Source organism: Pistacia vera, unplaced genomic scaffold (assembly GCF_008641045.1).
Source record: "Pistacia vera cultivar Batoury unplaced genomic scaffold, PisVer_v2 Contig154, whole genome shotgun sequence".
In the NCBI taxonomy this organism is placed as follows: Eukaryota; Viridiplantae; Streptophyta; class Magnoliopsida; order Sapindales; family Anacardiaceae; genus Pistacia; species Pistacia vera.
The window spans coordinates 179,351-191,277 of record NW_022195619.1 but is presented as its reverse complement, the minus strand read 5'-3'; the positions used below and the strand labels follow the sequence as shown (position 1 = coordinate 191,277).

The window sequence follows — 11,927 nt, the reverse complement described above, 5'->3', positions numbered from 1 at the left end:
CTCTTGGTTGTCCATTGTACATATTGTTGCAATATATAAATAGACTTTTGATCATTTGTGATAGCACATTTATAATTTAAGTACTTCATAAGACAAATATAACTTTTTTGATCGTAAAACTTGTAAAACATTGTAAATAATAAGATTATTAAAACTTGAGATTACGACACAAGTAATTCTTGAAGAAGAAATGAGATAATCTTATTCATGGCCTTTACAACAAGAAAAATTACCAATAAAACTGATCGTTTAAGCTATACAAGAGTTTGGAATTATTGATAATAAGAGCATAGATTCTCAGCATTTCAAGCTCACGGTACTTCAGAACCATTAAGCCTTTTAAGATGATACGTTTCAAGTCGTATCACCTTAGCAACACGATATGGGCCTTCCTAGTTAGGTCCCAATACCCTTGCGCTTGGTTCTTTGGTACCGAGAAAGACTTCTTTTGGAACCAAGTCACCAACCTGGAAGTCTTTTCTCCTGACTTTAGAGTTGAAGAATCTTTTTGCTCGCTGCTAGTAGGAAGCTATCCTTAACCGAACTTTGTTGCGATGTTCTTCAACTAAGTCTAGACTTGCATGCAGAAGTGTTTCATTGTAGAATTCTCTCTGAACTGAACCAGTTTCTACTTCCACTAGGACCATTGCCTTGCAGTCATATGCTAGCGAGAAAGGTGTTTTTGAAGTATAGGTCCTTAGAGTTGTTCTATATGCCCATAGAACTTCTAGGAGGTCTTCAGCCCAATTGCCGTTGGTTACACCAAGCCTGGCCTTCAATGTGTGGTTGATAGTCTTGTAGACAACTTCAAATTGACCATTAGCTTGCAGTCTTGCTACTGAGGTGAATTTCTTATGAATCCCTAACTCTTTGTAAAACTGCTTTCAATCCTCATTGTCGAACTGTTTCCCATTATCAAAGATGAGTGTACGAGGAATTCTATAGCGACACACTATGTTCTTGAAGACGAAGTTTTTGAGCTTCTTGGTAGTGATCGCAGTCAAAGGTTCTGCTTCGACCCACTTAGTGAAACAATTTACTATGACCACTGCATATTTGACGCCACCTTTAGCGGTTGACATAGGACCGATGAGATTAATTCCCCATATAGAGAATGGCTAAGGATTGGTCATCATTGTTAACTAGTGGGAAGGAGCTCATGTGATGTTCACGAATCCCTGGCACTTGTTACACTTCTTCACAAAGTTGTAAGTATCATCATGAAGCAGAGGTCAATAATATCCTTGGCGGATAATTTTATTGGCGAGAGATCCTGCAGCAATGTGATTACCACAGATCCCTTTATGTATCTCTCTCATGATATAATCTGCTTCTTCATTTGTTACACATCGGAGGAGGGAAGTGCTAAACCCTCGTTTATACAACTGGTCTTCGATGAGAGGGTAACGAGTAGCTCTAGTCTGTAGGAGTCTTACCTTAGTCTTGCTGTTAGGAAGGACCCCATCTTTGAGATACTGAATGATTTAAGTCATCCAAGACACACTGCCTGGTCGGGTGAGTTGATGTTGGAAACTTTGATGTATTTGACCGAGATACTATTTGGCACATCAGAGTCTAGTGATGAGGCTAACTTTGCCAAACATCTACAATTGAATTATTATTTCTTAGGATTTGCCTGATCGCATAATGCTTGAAGGGTTCGACTGAGGCCTTAGCTTTCTTCAAGTAACTGATCATATTCTCTTCTTTGGCTTGATATTCTCCCAATATCTGATTAACTACCAACTGGGAGTCGCTATTGATGTCGATCATATTTGACCCTATATCTCTCGCTAGTCACAAACTAGCAAATGACGTTTCATACTTGACCTCATTATTAGTAGCTTTGAATCCAAACCTAAAGACTCTATAAATACGAGTTCCCTTAAGACTAATGAGTAGAAGACTAGCTCCGGTTCTTCTTCTGTTAGAAGACCCATCAACATAGAGACTCTAAGTTGACAAGTTTCGAACAGTTTCTTGGATGACTTCACTAGTTGGCTGTTCGGGTTCCTGATCTGGCTGATAAGAAAACTGAGAAATAAAATTAGCAACAACTTGCCCTTTGATAGCTACTTTCTGTCTATAATGTAGATCGAACTGACTCAGTTCCATAATCCACTTGAGCAATTTACTCGACGCCTCTGGCTTTTGAAGGACTTGGTTGAGTGGATAATTTGTCAAAACATGAATGGTGTGGGCATGAAAGTAAGGTCGTAGTTTCTTGGAAGCGATCAGCAAGACATAAGCTAATCGTTCCATCTCTAGATACCTTGACTCGACGTCCAATGGTCATTTTCTTGTGTAATGCATTGACCATTGAATTCTGTTCACTTCCCGAATAAGAGCTGCACTGACTACATACTGAGAGAGACATAGGTAGAGAAATAAAATTTCCTTAGGAAGAGGCTTAGACAAAAGAAGTGGTTTTCCTAGATGCTCTTTTACGCTCTGGAAGGCTTACTCACGCTCCAGAGTCCATTCAAATCTCTTATTGGCTCTGAGTATATTGAAAAATGGTAAACAATGATTTATTGCTCTTGATATGAAGCAACTGAGAGCCTCTATTCTCCCATCAAGCTTTGGACTTGTTTGCGATTGCCGGGACTTTTCATATCTAGAAGAGTTTGGATCTTCTCGGGGTTGACTTCAATTCCTCGATGGTTAACCATATACTCTAGGAATTTTCCTAAGGACACTTTGAATGAACACTTAAGAAAGTTTCATTCTATATCTTTGGAGTATATCAAACATTTCCACGAAGTTAGTCATGTGATCTGAAGCGACATGCGACTTGACCAACATATCATCAACATAGACCTCCATTATTTTCCAATCTGCTTAGAAAACATACGGTTAACCAAACGCCCGTAGGTAGCTCTAGTGTTCTTCAGGCCAAAGGGCATAACTTTGTAACAGTATAGTCCTCGATCTATGACAAATGAGGCATGTGTTAGGAAGCGATCCATTTACGCAGCGGAAAACAAAAACTTTTAACAATACAGATCGTTCCATAGAACCAAGATCAGGGGACAAATCTACAGTTTATATCAAAAATAAGAATCTGCAGAAAATTAATCTAGAGTTTAAGAAATCATACACACGTTTGGAGGCTCCTCCAAGTTGTCTCTGAACGTACTTTGCTACCAACCCAAGTGTAGGATCGAACCGACGTAGTCCACACAAAGATAATCACAAGGGACTAAAGAGGGATTTGCTAGATCCTCTTTAGTCTTAAGAACAAAGAAGAAAAGAAATGAATTTGATTTTTCAATCAAAAACAAAACTGGCGTGGGAGAGAGTTTTGGGGGCTGTGTGTTTTCTCTTTTAATGAACAGTGAATGAAATGAAAAACCCTTACCTTTTACAAATAACCTTTTTCTTTTATAGTAAAATTTAATTGCCCTATTCCCATATGGAATAGGCTTGGGCTTTAACTCAAACACCCTTTGTTTCCAAACACTCCCAATTAGATATTTATTTTAATTCATCATTATTATCTCAATTAAAATCAATTAATATATATATTAACATTTAACAATAATGATAAATTATTTAAATATATGCTAACACATATTTAAATGTAATTTCACTTATTTAATTTTTCTAACAAATTAAATAAAAGGCTACGACCTTAGCAAATTTAATTGCATTGTGAAATTACCAAAATACCCTTTTGCCTAAAAAGACGAAAACACCCTTCTTACTTCCTGAGTCTTAAATTATCTTCTATGTGTGTGACCCATAGGCTCCTCATCATACCGGTAGTGTACAGTATCGCGATTAACACCAATTAATAGTCTCACTAATAACAGACCAAGATTGGCCCCTAGTAAGGCATCTTGGTCACCCGATAGATTCGGTTTCAACAAATTAGCTACCTGTCAATGATATGGTTACCGTACAATTCGATCCTTTCATCATACGTTATCTCGACGAGACGAAGGCATAGAAATAGTGTTAACCTTTGGTTACTCTCGATATTATGTATTCAGTTTCTGGACTAATGACCTGTATTATAAACTGGATAGAGTAACAATTCAATCCCACCGTCGCCACAGTTTTAGTGTCATTGTCATATATTGAATTGCGCCGTGAGATAACTTCTCTTGTACTCGGGGGTGATGAATCCTCTGTCTATCCACCATAGTCTTGATACACTCCTTGATGCAGCCAATCACCATCGTATTGACAGCTCTGAATAGAACTGCATTAGGCTAGTGTCAAATTACACCAATCGGTGCACAAGGCGCTCCGGTGATCTCAAGTCTAACGATCACATGCACCACCATTCGTTAGAGGATTTGTTTTATAGACACTGGGGTTACCATCCATATGAAATCCTCTGGTGGGTCAGTCCAGTGAACTTGTTACAGTGTATTCTCCTACAGCAAGCACCCATGTGTTGCACTAGGTTGTCACCAAACAACCTTGACAAGTGAGATCAGTCATTGCCTTTTGACATGGTCGTTCAACACTATGATAGCCTTACCGTATTATCTATGCCCTTACTTCAGAATAATATTGGGGCTATGGACGTTTCTAGAATGGCCACCATATGTGCTCATAGGGTTCTCACCATCAAGATTTGAAACACTTGATACCCTCGTCACGATTCTACCATTCTAAGGACATATATCAATACATATTGTAATAATAATAATTTACGCGATATAGAATAAAATGCATTTTATTGATTAATGAACATTATTACAAAGAGTCAATTCTACAATAATTGATTGGCTCTAGGGCATCTACTCTAACAGTATGCTCCTCATCAAGCGTAAACATCAAGATCTAATTATACCCCGAATAGGCATTTATAAAGCTTAATAGCTTGCGCCCAGAAGTAACATCAACGAGTGGATTAATTGTTGGTAGAGGGAAACTGTCATTTGGATAGACTTTGTTGAGATCTATGAAATCATTACAAGTTCGCCACTTACCGTTGGGCTTTTTTACCAAAATAGGATTGGTGACCCAACTAGGGTAATAAGCTTCCCGAATGAATCCTATTGAGAGGAGCTTGTCCATATCAACCTTAAGAGCCGCATAGCGCTCTGGGTCCATAGCTCTTCTCTTTTGGCGAGCTGGTCTGAATTCACTATCGATGTTAAGTGCATGACATATAAAATCCGGGCTGATCCTGATTATGTGAACATGAGTCCATGTAAAAACATCTATATTATGTCTAAGGAAGCTCATTAAATTAGTTGCGAGTTGAGGGTTGAGATTGCTTCTAATTCTCAACACTTGAGTCGGCTCATTCTGGTCGACAGAAACCTCAGATAAAGTCTCAACTAGCCCACTGTGGGAATACTTCTCCTGAACACGAGGATCAATACTGTTTTCCATTGGACCAAGCTACGGTTCGATCTTACTGATTACCATTGTCTATTCGGGAACACCCACAGACTTCCCTTTCCCTTTGCATGCCATTTGCATTGCTCTAACATAGTAGTCGCGAGATTCACACCGAGACCCCTTGACTTCCCCACATCCTGTCAGAGTGGGAAACTTCATCTTCAGATGGTAAATTGAGGTGACATCTTTAAAGTTCTGTAGTAGAGGTCATCTTAAGATGTCATTGAAAGCTGACGGACAATCCACTACAAGAAATTCTGTCGTCTTGGTCACTTCGTGGGTCTCTCACAAAGTGATCGGAAGTGCAATTGTTCCTCTGGGAATCAGATGATCCTTGGTAAAGCCATAAAGAGGAATGTAGACAGGTTTCAGTTTTTCTTCTCTAACTGTATTTCCTCGAATGCTCACTGAAATAAGATATTCACAGTGCTTCCATTATCTACCAACATTCTGTGGACTTCGCACCTTCCTATCTTAGCCGCATGATGAGTGCATCCTCATGAAGGTGATGCAACCGTACCACATCTCTCTCAGATAAGGTAATCTCCTATTCTCTACGCATCTTGCTAGGTCACGGTGCTATGCTTAGGACATTCACAGGCTCATGCTGAGCCTCTCGAGCGTACTTTTCATGAGCACTTCGAGAGTTTCCCGTGATGTGTGGTCCTCCAAAGATAGTCCTTACCACATAAAGACACTTACGACCTCGACGCTTCTTTCCATTACCCTCTTGATCATTCTCCCTAGTGGGAGTTGGACCATTAACATACTCTTGAAGTACCGCTTTTGAATGAGGTCTTCAATTGCTTGCTTAAGAGCTCGACAGTCATCAGTATGGTGCCCATTATCCCGATGATAACGGCAATATTTCTTGCCGTTTCTTTTAGAAGCAAGCTTTTTCATGAGCTCTGGCTCTTCGAGCAGATTAGCTTCTTCTGACTTGTCCAGAATAGCTGAAACCGATGCATTGAGTGGAGTAAATAGATCTCGGTCTCAATCATGATACGGAACTTGGGCATAGGATTTCTTGAGCTTAAACCGTTGTTTCTTTCCCGTTCTCTGATCGTCGTTAGCCCATTTGTGATCAGATCTTTTACTACCCTCTCCTCGGTTTTCCTCCCTTTGATTGGGAGTGCTAGTCGAAGGCCAGGGGTCGTGGTGATTTAAAGTTGCCACTGAATTCTCTACTTTTAGATATTTTTCTGTGAGGTTGTGGAAGCGAGTAGGGGAAATATCGTCTCAAATTGCAGTTTCTTCCACAGGTCGGTTTGTGGGCGAACTCCAGCAATAATTAATTAGAGTTCAAACTGAATCTTTGGGTGCATTAGCCACCTTATTCAGCTCCTTGTGAAACTTATCAATATAGGACTGGAGAGATTCATTCCTTTCCTGTCATATGTTGTTGAGGTAGCTCAACGACAATGAGAACTTTCGATTGGCCTGAAAGTGTTTCAAAAATAATGAACTCATCTGTTGCCACAAGTTGATAGACATTGGTGGAAGCGATCTGAACTGATGTTTGGCGTGAGCAATTAGAGTCACTGCTAAGCAACGATATTTTGCTGAGTTGGAAACTGGGTGAAGCTTTGTGAGATCGTTAAACTCATAAAGAAGATCCTACGGATCATAACTCCTATCAAATGCTCTCATGTCGGGCCTTCTAAATCTTGATGGGAGAGGAGCAATCAGAACTGCTGGAGAAAAGGGAGACACCTCAGTGACTTGCCCCCACTCATTTTGTTGAGCTCTAAGCTAATCCAGAACTCGCTGTAACTCCTCTATTTGAGGAAGCGAAATCCTCTAGGGATCGTTTTCCGCAATGTAGGTACGCTTCTTACGATTGTGATCAAGGAATGACCACAGGTTAGAATCTTCCTTGCCTTGACTGGAGCCTTCGACATACCTTGACACATGCTGGCTGAAGCCTTGTGAAGGTACTGAATGGCTTAGGGTGTTCTCCCTACCTCCACGGTGGTCAAAACCAACCTGCGAACCATGGGTATTTCCGTCCCGGTGATGCTCGGGACCATCATTCCGATAGTGGGAATCTCCCAACCAAGCACTATTGTGGGGGTGCCCCTGCGATGTGGTGTGAGATGGCTCAGGATGCGACATATTGCCAAGTCGTAAAGCTACAAGTATTATTCCTGTTTCACGACCAATATTCACTGTCCCTTTAGAGCCTTTTGGCCCATGCTCAGCCACCTGCTTTCTCTTATCTTTACGTGTTTTTGCTCGTTTATGCACTTTAGCATGACCTACAGGTGTTTTCGGAGGTGGCACCGCCTTATCATAATTGGGCTGCACGACCTGATCTAAACAATCTAGCCTTTGGCTCATCGTTTGGAGGGTGTTGTTAAACTTTTTCAAATAATCCAATATAGCTGGGTCTGGTTGAGAGGTCGAAGGGATGCCCACTATAGTACTTTGGGGAGGTGGAGTTACTTCGGGAGGAGTAATCTATTGAACTGAGGGGGTCTCCTCGTTGTTGGTGTTAGCACGCTCGGTTATAAGACCTCGAGCCATAAGTTTACAGGTAGAACTGAATGATCAGTTAGAAATACCAGATGAAGAGTTGATGTGAAACTCTGCCCTCCTTCTACCGCCAAACTATTGATGTTTAATTTTGACACCAACGACCTCGCACGTGCAAAGTGTTAAGCAGGTCTAAGAAATTACACGTGATATGATTTGTCAATTAGGACAAGATTATAAACATAGTTGAATGTAAAGACTTAATAATAAATAAAACGGTGAGAATTTTATAGTGGTTTGGATGCTTAAAGTGATTCCTATATCCACTATTTCTTTTATATAAATGTATTACAAGAGGTCGCGTATAGCGAACAGTGAACAGAGGTACAAGACTGTATATTCAGAGAGAATATTAAGCTACGCTCTATCTCGTAGGTTGTCTTTGCTTTTGATTGTTATGAAAATCAGAGATCGATCTCAAATTTGTGAGAGGGAACCCTCTGTTTATAGTTACTGAATTCAAGGTGATGATTACAAGTTTGCAAGTGGGTAAGTGTCGGGCAAGTCCTTCCTTGCCTCCCATTGGCTGATACCTTAGGACATATCCTCAAATTATCTAGGGCTTGGACAGGTGTGCGGTCCTCATTCACATGTAGACAAAACCTAAATCTGCTAGGTTGGTGACAGTTGTATTCCTCTGTCTTGGGGCGATATGGTAGATTCTGGATGGCGCAAAGCCTTCTTGAACTCTGATTGGTGCTTGCTGATATAAGCTCACGCCACCTCTGATTTTTTAGGCATAACAAATGTCATACACCAATTTCTCAAACATTGATGTCAGCAAGGTTTTAGTAAATAATCAACAAGGTTGTCACTTGAACGTATCTGTTTGACATCAATTTTTTAACTCTATTGAAGTTCATGTGTTTAGAAACACTTTGGTGAGATATATTTGGTTATGTCTCCCTTGTTATATCCTCCTGTCACTTGTCAATACGCACAACATTATCTTTAAATATAATGGTTGGTGATTTTATAGTGGATGATAGTTTACATGTGTTCTAGATATGGTATATGACAGAGTGAAACCATATACAATTTTTTACTGCCTTCATGGAGTGCAAGTATTATTGAGTGATTGGAAGATGTGACAACTAGAGTTTGTTTTGTGGATTGTCATGATATTGTCATATCATAGTAAGTAAAGACATATGTCATCTGCGAGCCGGCTTTATGATTATGAGGGTAAGAGAGATAATTAACATTTGCATGTCCAATTAAACCAGGATTTAGAGGGGATTCAATAGAATAGAATAATTCCAAATTTTTAGTTCCACACAAGTAACAAAATATATGCTTAATTCTATTCTAATGTTGATGAGTTGGTGCGGAGCTAATTTGCCGAGAAAGATATGCTCGGTCTAGTGCATTATGTCAAATATAATAGTGCACAACTATAATTTTAGTAATGTTATGTAATTTTAATCTTAAGTAAATTAATTATTAAACAAAGTTATAGAAGAAAAGAGAAGTATGAGAAGTACATAGAATGGTGGGATGATCCACATTTACAAGTTATAATTTGGGAGAACATTTTCACCTCATCAAAGGAACTTCAAACCTTTTTCTCTTCCTTCCATCATAACCCTCTTGAAATCCTCCAAACTTCAAACTCATCTCCAAAAAATCCACTCTCACCTCATAAACTCCCTCGTTTCCCATTTTATTTTCTTTGGAATACCTGATGAGGTATATCATGCAAGATTTCTATTGAAAAGTGGCAGATTCAATTGCACTGTGCATACACTTAAAGAACAAAATCAACAACTGTCTCATTATTTGAGATGTTTCTTGTGTGCCTTTTCCCTACGAATTTCATCAGAACAATTGAATCTATGGTTATTGATGAAGATTTCTATTGTGTTTCAACAACATTGTTGTCCAAGTAAGAGATGGCTACCGCAGCATGGAGAGCAGCTCCAATGGGAAGAACATCTTCATCAATAACCAAGTAGGGTGAATGCAATCGGTTCACCGCTTCAATCGTTTCATTCTTTGTTCCGATACTGAAAAATGCAGCTGCCATCTTCTCTGAATAGAAGCTGAAATCTTCTGCTCCCATTGCCACTGGAACTAAATGCACATTTGGTTATCCAAGCAAAGACTCCCCAACCCTCTTTACATGTTCATACAATACTTCATCATTAACAACTGCTGGATAAGGCCTCATTTTTTCCTCCATGAAATCTATTGTAGCACTACATCGATGAACTACCGCTTGAGTTTCTATGATCTGTTATTTAACCAAAAAAATATTACCATATACTCTTTCAGATATCTAATTCTACGGGCTTGATTGGTGAAGGAATTCAGCTTGGACATTATCAAGAAACTCTACAGAAAGTTTTATCACTTACCTCTTTGATTCTTTGCTGAAGGTAAATAAAACCTTCTGTAGTCATGCTCCGAAGAGTGCCTCCAAATCTCACCGTCTCTGGGATTACATTTAGTGCTTGGCCCGTCTCAATGAACCCGAGTGAGATGACCTATACAGGATTACATTAAAATGGATCCAACTTTCGAAGTCTAGATATTTAGAAAGTCTTGGAACCATCTCAAATTTTTGTAAGAAACTTGTAAAAGTTTTACCCTGGCAACAAGAGGATCTGTCTCTCGAGAAATTATCTGTTGAAGAGCAAGGATGGCAGAAGATGCAGCAACAACTGGATCTCTAGTATGTTGAGGCAATGCAGCATATCCACATTTTCCTTTAATAATGGCTATAAACCTCCCAGCAGCAGCTAGAATAGGACCTGGTCTTGAACCAATTTCACCGGTGGGCATTGCTGGTGAAATATGTAACCCAAAAATGCCCTGAAACTTGTGAAAACCGCCCTCTTTTAACATATGGTATGCGCCACCATAACCCTCTTCTGCAGGTTGGAAGACAAGCTTAACTGTGCCCTTTGAAATGAAAATCCATAGAACAAATAAATAGAAAGAGATTAGATTTATATAATTTCTCATTATGAATTTAATTATTAATTACCTTTAATTTATGTCTTCTGTACTGAAGTAATTTAGCTGCTCCAAGTAGCATTGTGGTATGAACATCGTGGCCACAAGCATGCATCTTTCCCTTGTGCTTGCTCTTATGCTCCCACTCCACCAATTCCTTCAAATACCAAGGTTGAATTTCATTAAATGTACAGTTTAATCAAATAAATTTACAAGATAAATAAAAAGACCTATTTTCTTATAGAAACATGCCATATACAATTTATTTTTAGAAATCAAAACTACATTAAAAAGTTGTATAAGGAACATATTCTTCAATTTCATTTTATAAAACAATAAACTATTATACATATTTTATATAATCTCTTTTTTCTGCAATCCCAAATTCAATAAAATGATCCAGTTACAATCGAACTTCATGGAGCTGACATGGATAGCTCAAAAAACGACAAATAAAGTTGACCACGAAAGCAACAAGAAAGAAAGTTGCAGTTTCAAACCTGAATGGGAAGAGCATCCATGTCAGCCCTTAGACCGAACCACGGCTCCACCCCTGACCCAACCGACGCCACGATGCCAGTCTTGGCCACCGGCCACCTGTACTCAATTCCAAGTGAGTCAAGCTCCGATCTTATCAGTTCACTCGTGTTGAACTCTTCAAAAGCTAGCTCTGGGTACTCGTGTACTCTCCTCCTGACCCTCTTCAACCACTCGAAGAACTGTGGCTCCCTAGCTGAGTTTAGCAGCTCCCGAGTCAGCGAACTCAGCTGCTCCGATTCCGTCCGGGTTGGAGTCGCCATAGCTGCCCATAAGATGACCACAAGATAGAGATAAGACATGACCAATTGGCACAACAAAACGAGAAGGAGATGTTTGCCTGGGTTTTAATTCATGTGAAATTTTGGTGCTTAAAGGTGAAAGTGTGAGGATTGCGATTTGGCCGTATTATGAAAAGAACAAATGCGTAACTGGTTCGGTTCTGTTCATAGAAATTGGTAAATCACATTTTCCATTCAGTTACCAGTTTGGAAGGAAATGCAAACGGGTTAAGCGAAATCGATTTTAGTAAT

At 39.5% G+C, this 11,927-nt stretch overlaps 1 protein-coding gene across 1 annotated transcript; it reads right to left on the bottom strand.

Moving 5' to 3' along the window:
- Positions 1 to 9,315: 9,315 nt before the first annotated feature.
- LOC116124651 (IAA-amino acid hydrolase ILR1-like 3) lies at positions 9,316 to 11,927 on the bottom strand. Its single transcript, XM_031410372.1, has 5 exons — positions 11,358 to 11,927; positions 10,889 to 11,014; positions 10,489 to 10,803; positions 10,257 to 10,385; positions 9,316 to 10,132 (listed from the first exon to the last, which is right to left on the bottom strand). The coding sequence occupies exons 1-5, from the start codon at positions 11,694 to 11,696 to the stop codon at positions 9,989 to 9,991; spliced, it is 1,053 nt and encodes a 350-aa protein (XP_031266232.1). The 5' UTR covers positions 11,697 to 11,927; the 3' UTR covers positions 9,316 to 9,988.

Excerpts from the sequence above, each read along its gene's own strand:
- LOC116124651 (XM_031410372.1), bottom strand. The coding sequence starts at position 11,696 with ATGTCTTATCTCTATCTTGTGGTCATCTTATGGGCAGCTATGGCGACT. Across the intron at positions 10,386-10,488 it reads CAGATCCTCTTGTTGCCAGG|GTCATCTCACTCGGGTTCAT; the intron begins GTAAAACTTTTA and ends AATCCTGTATAG. Across the intron at positions 10,133-10,256 it reads TTCAGCAAAGAATCAAAGAG|ATCATAGAAACTCAAGCGGT; the intron begins GTAAGTGATAAA and ends GTTAAATAACAG.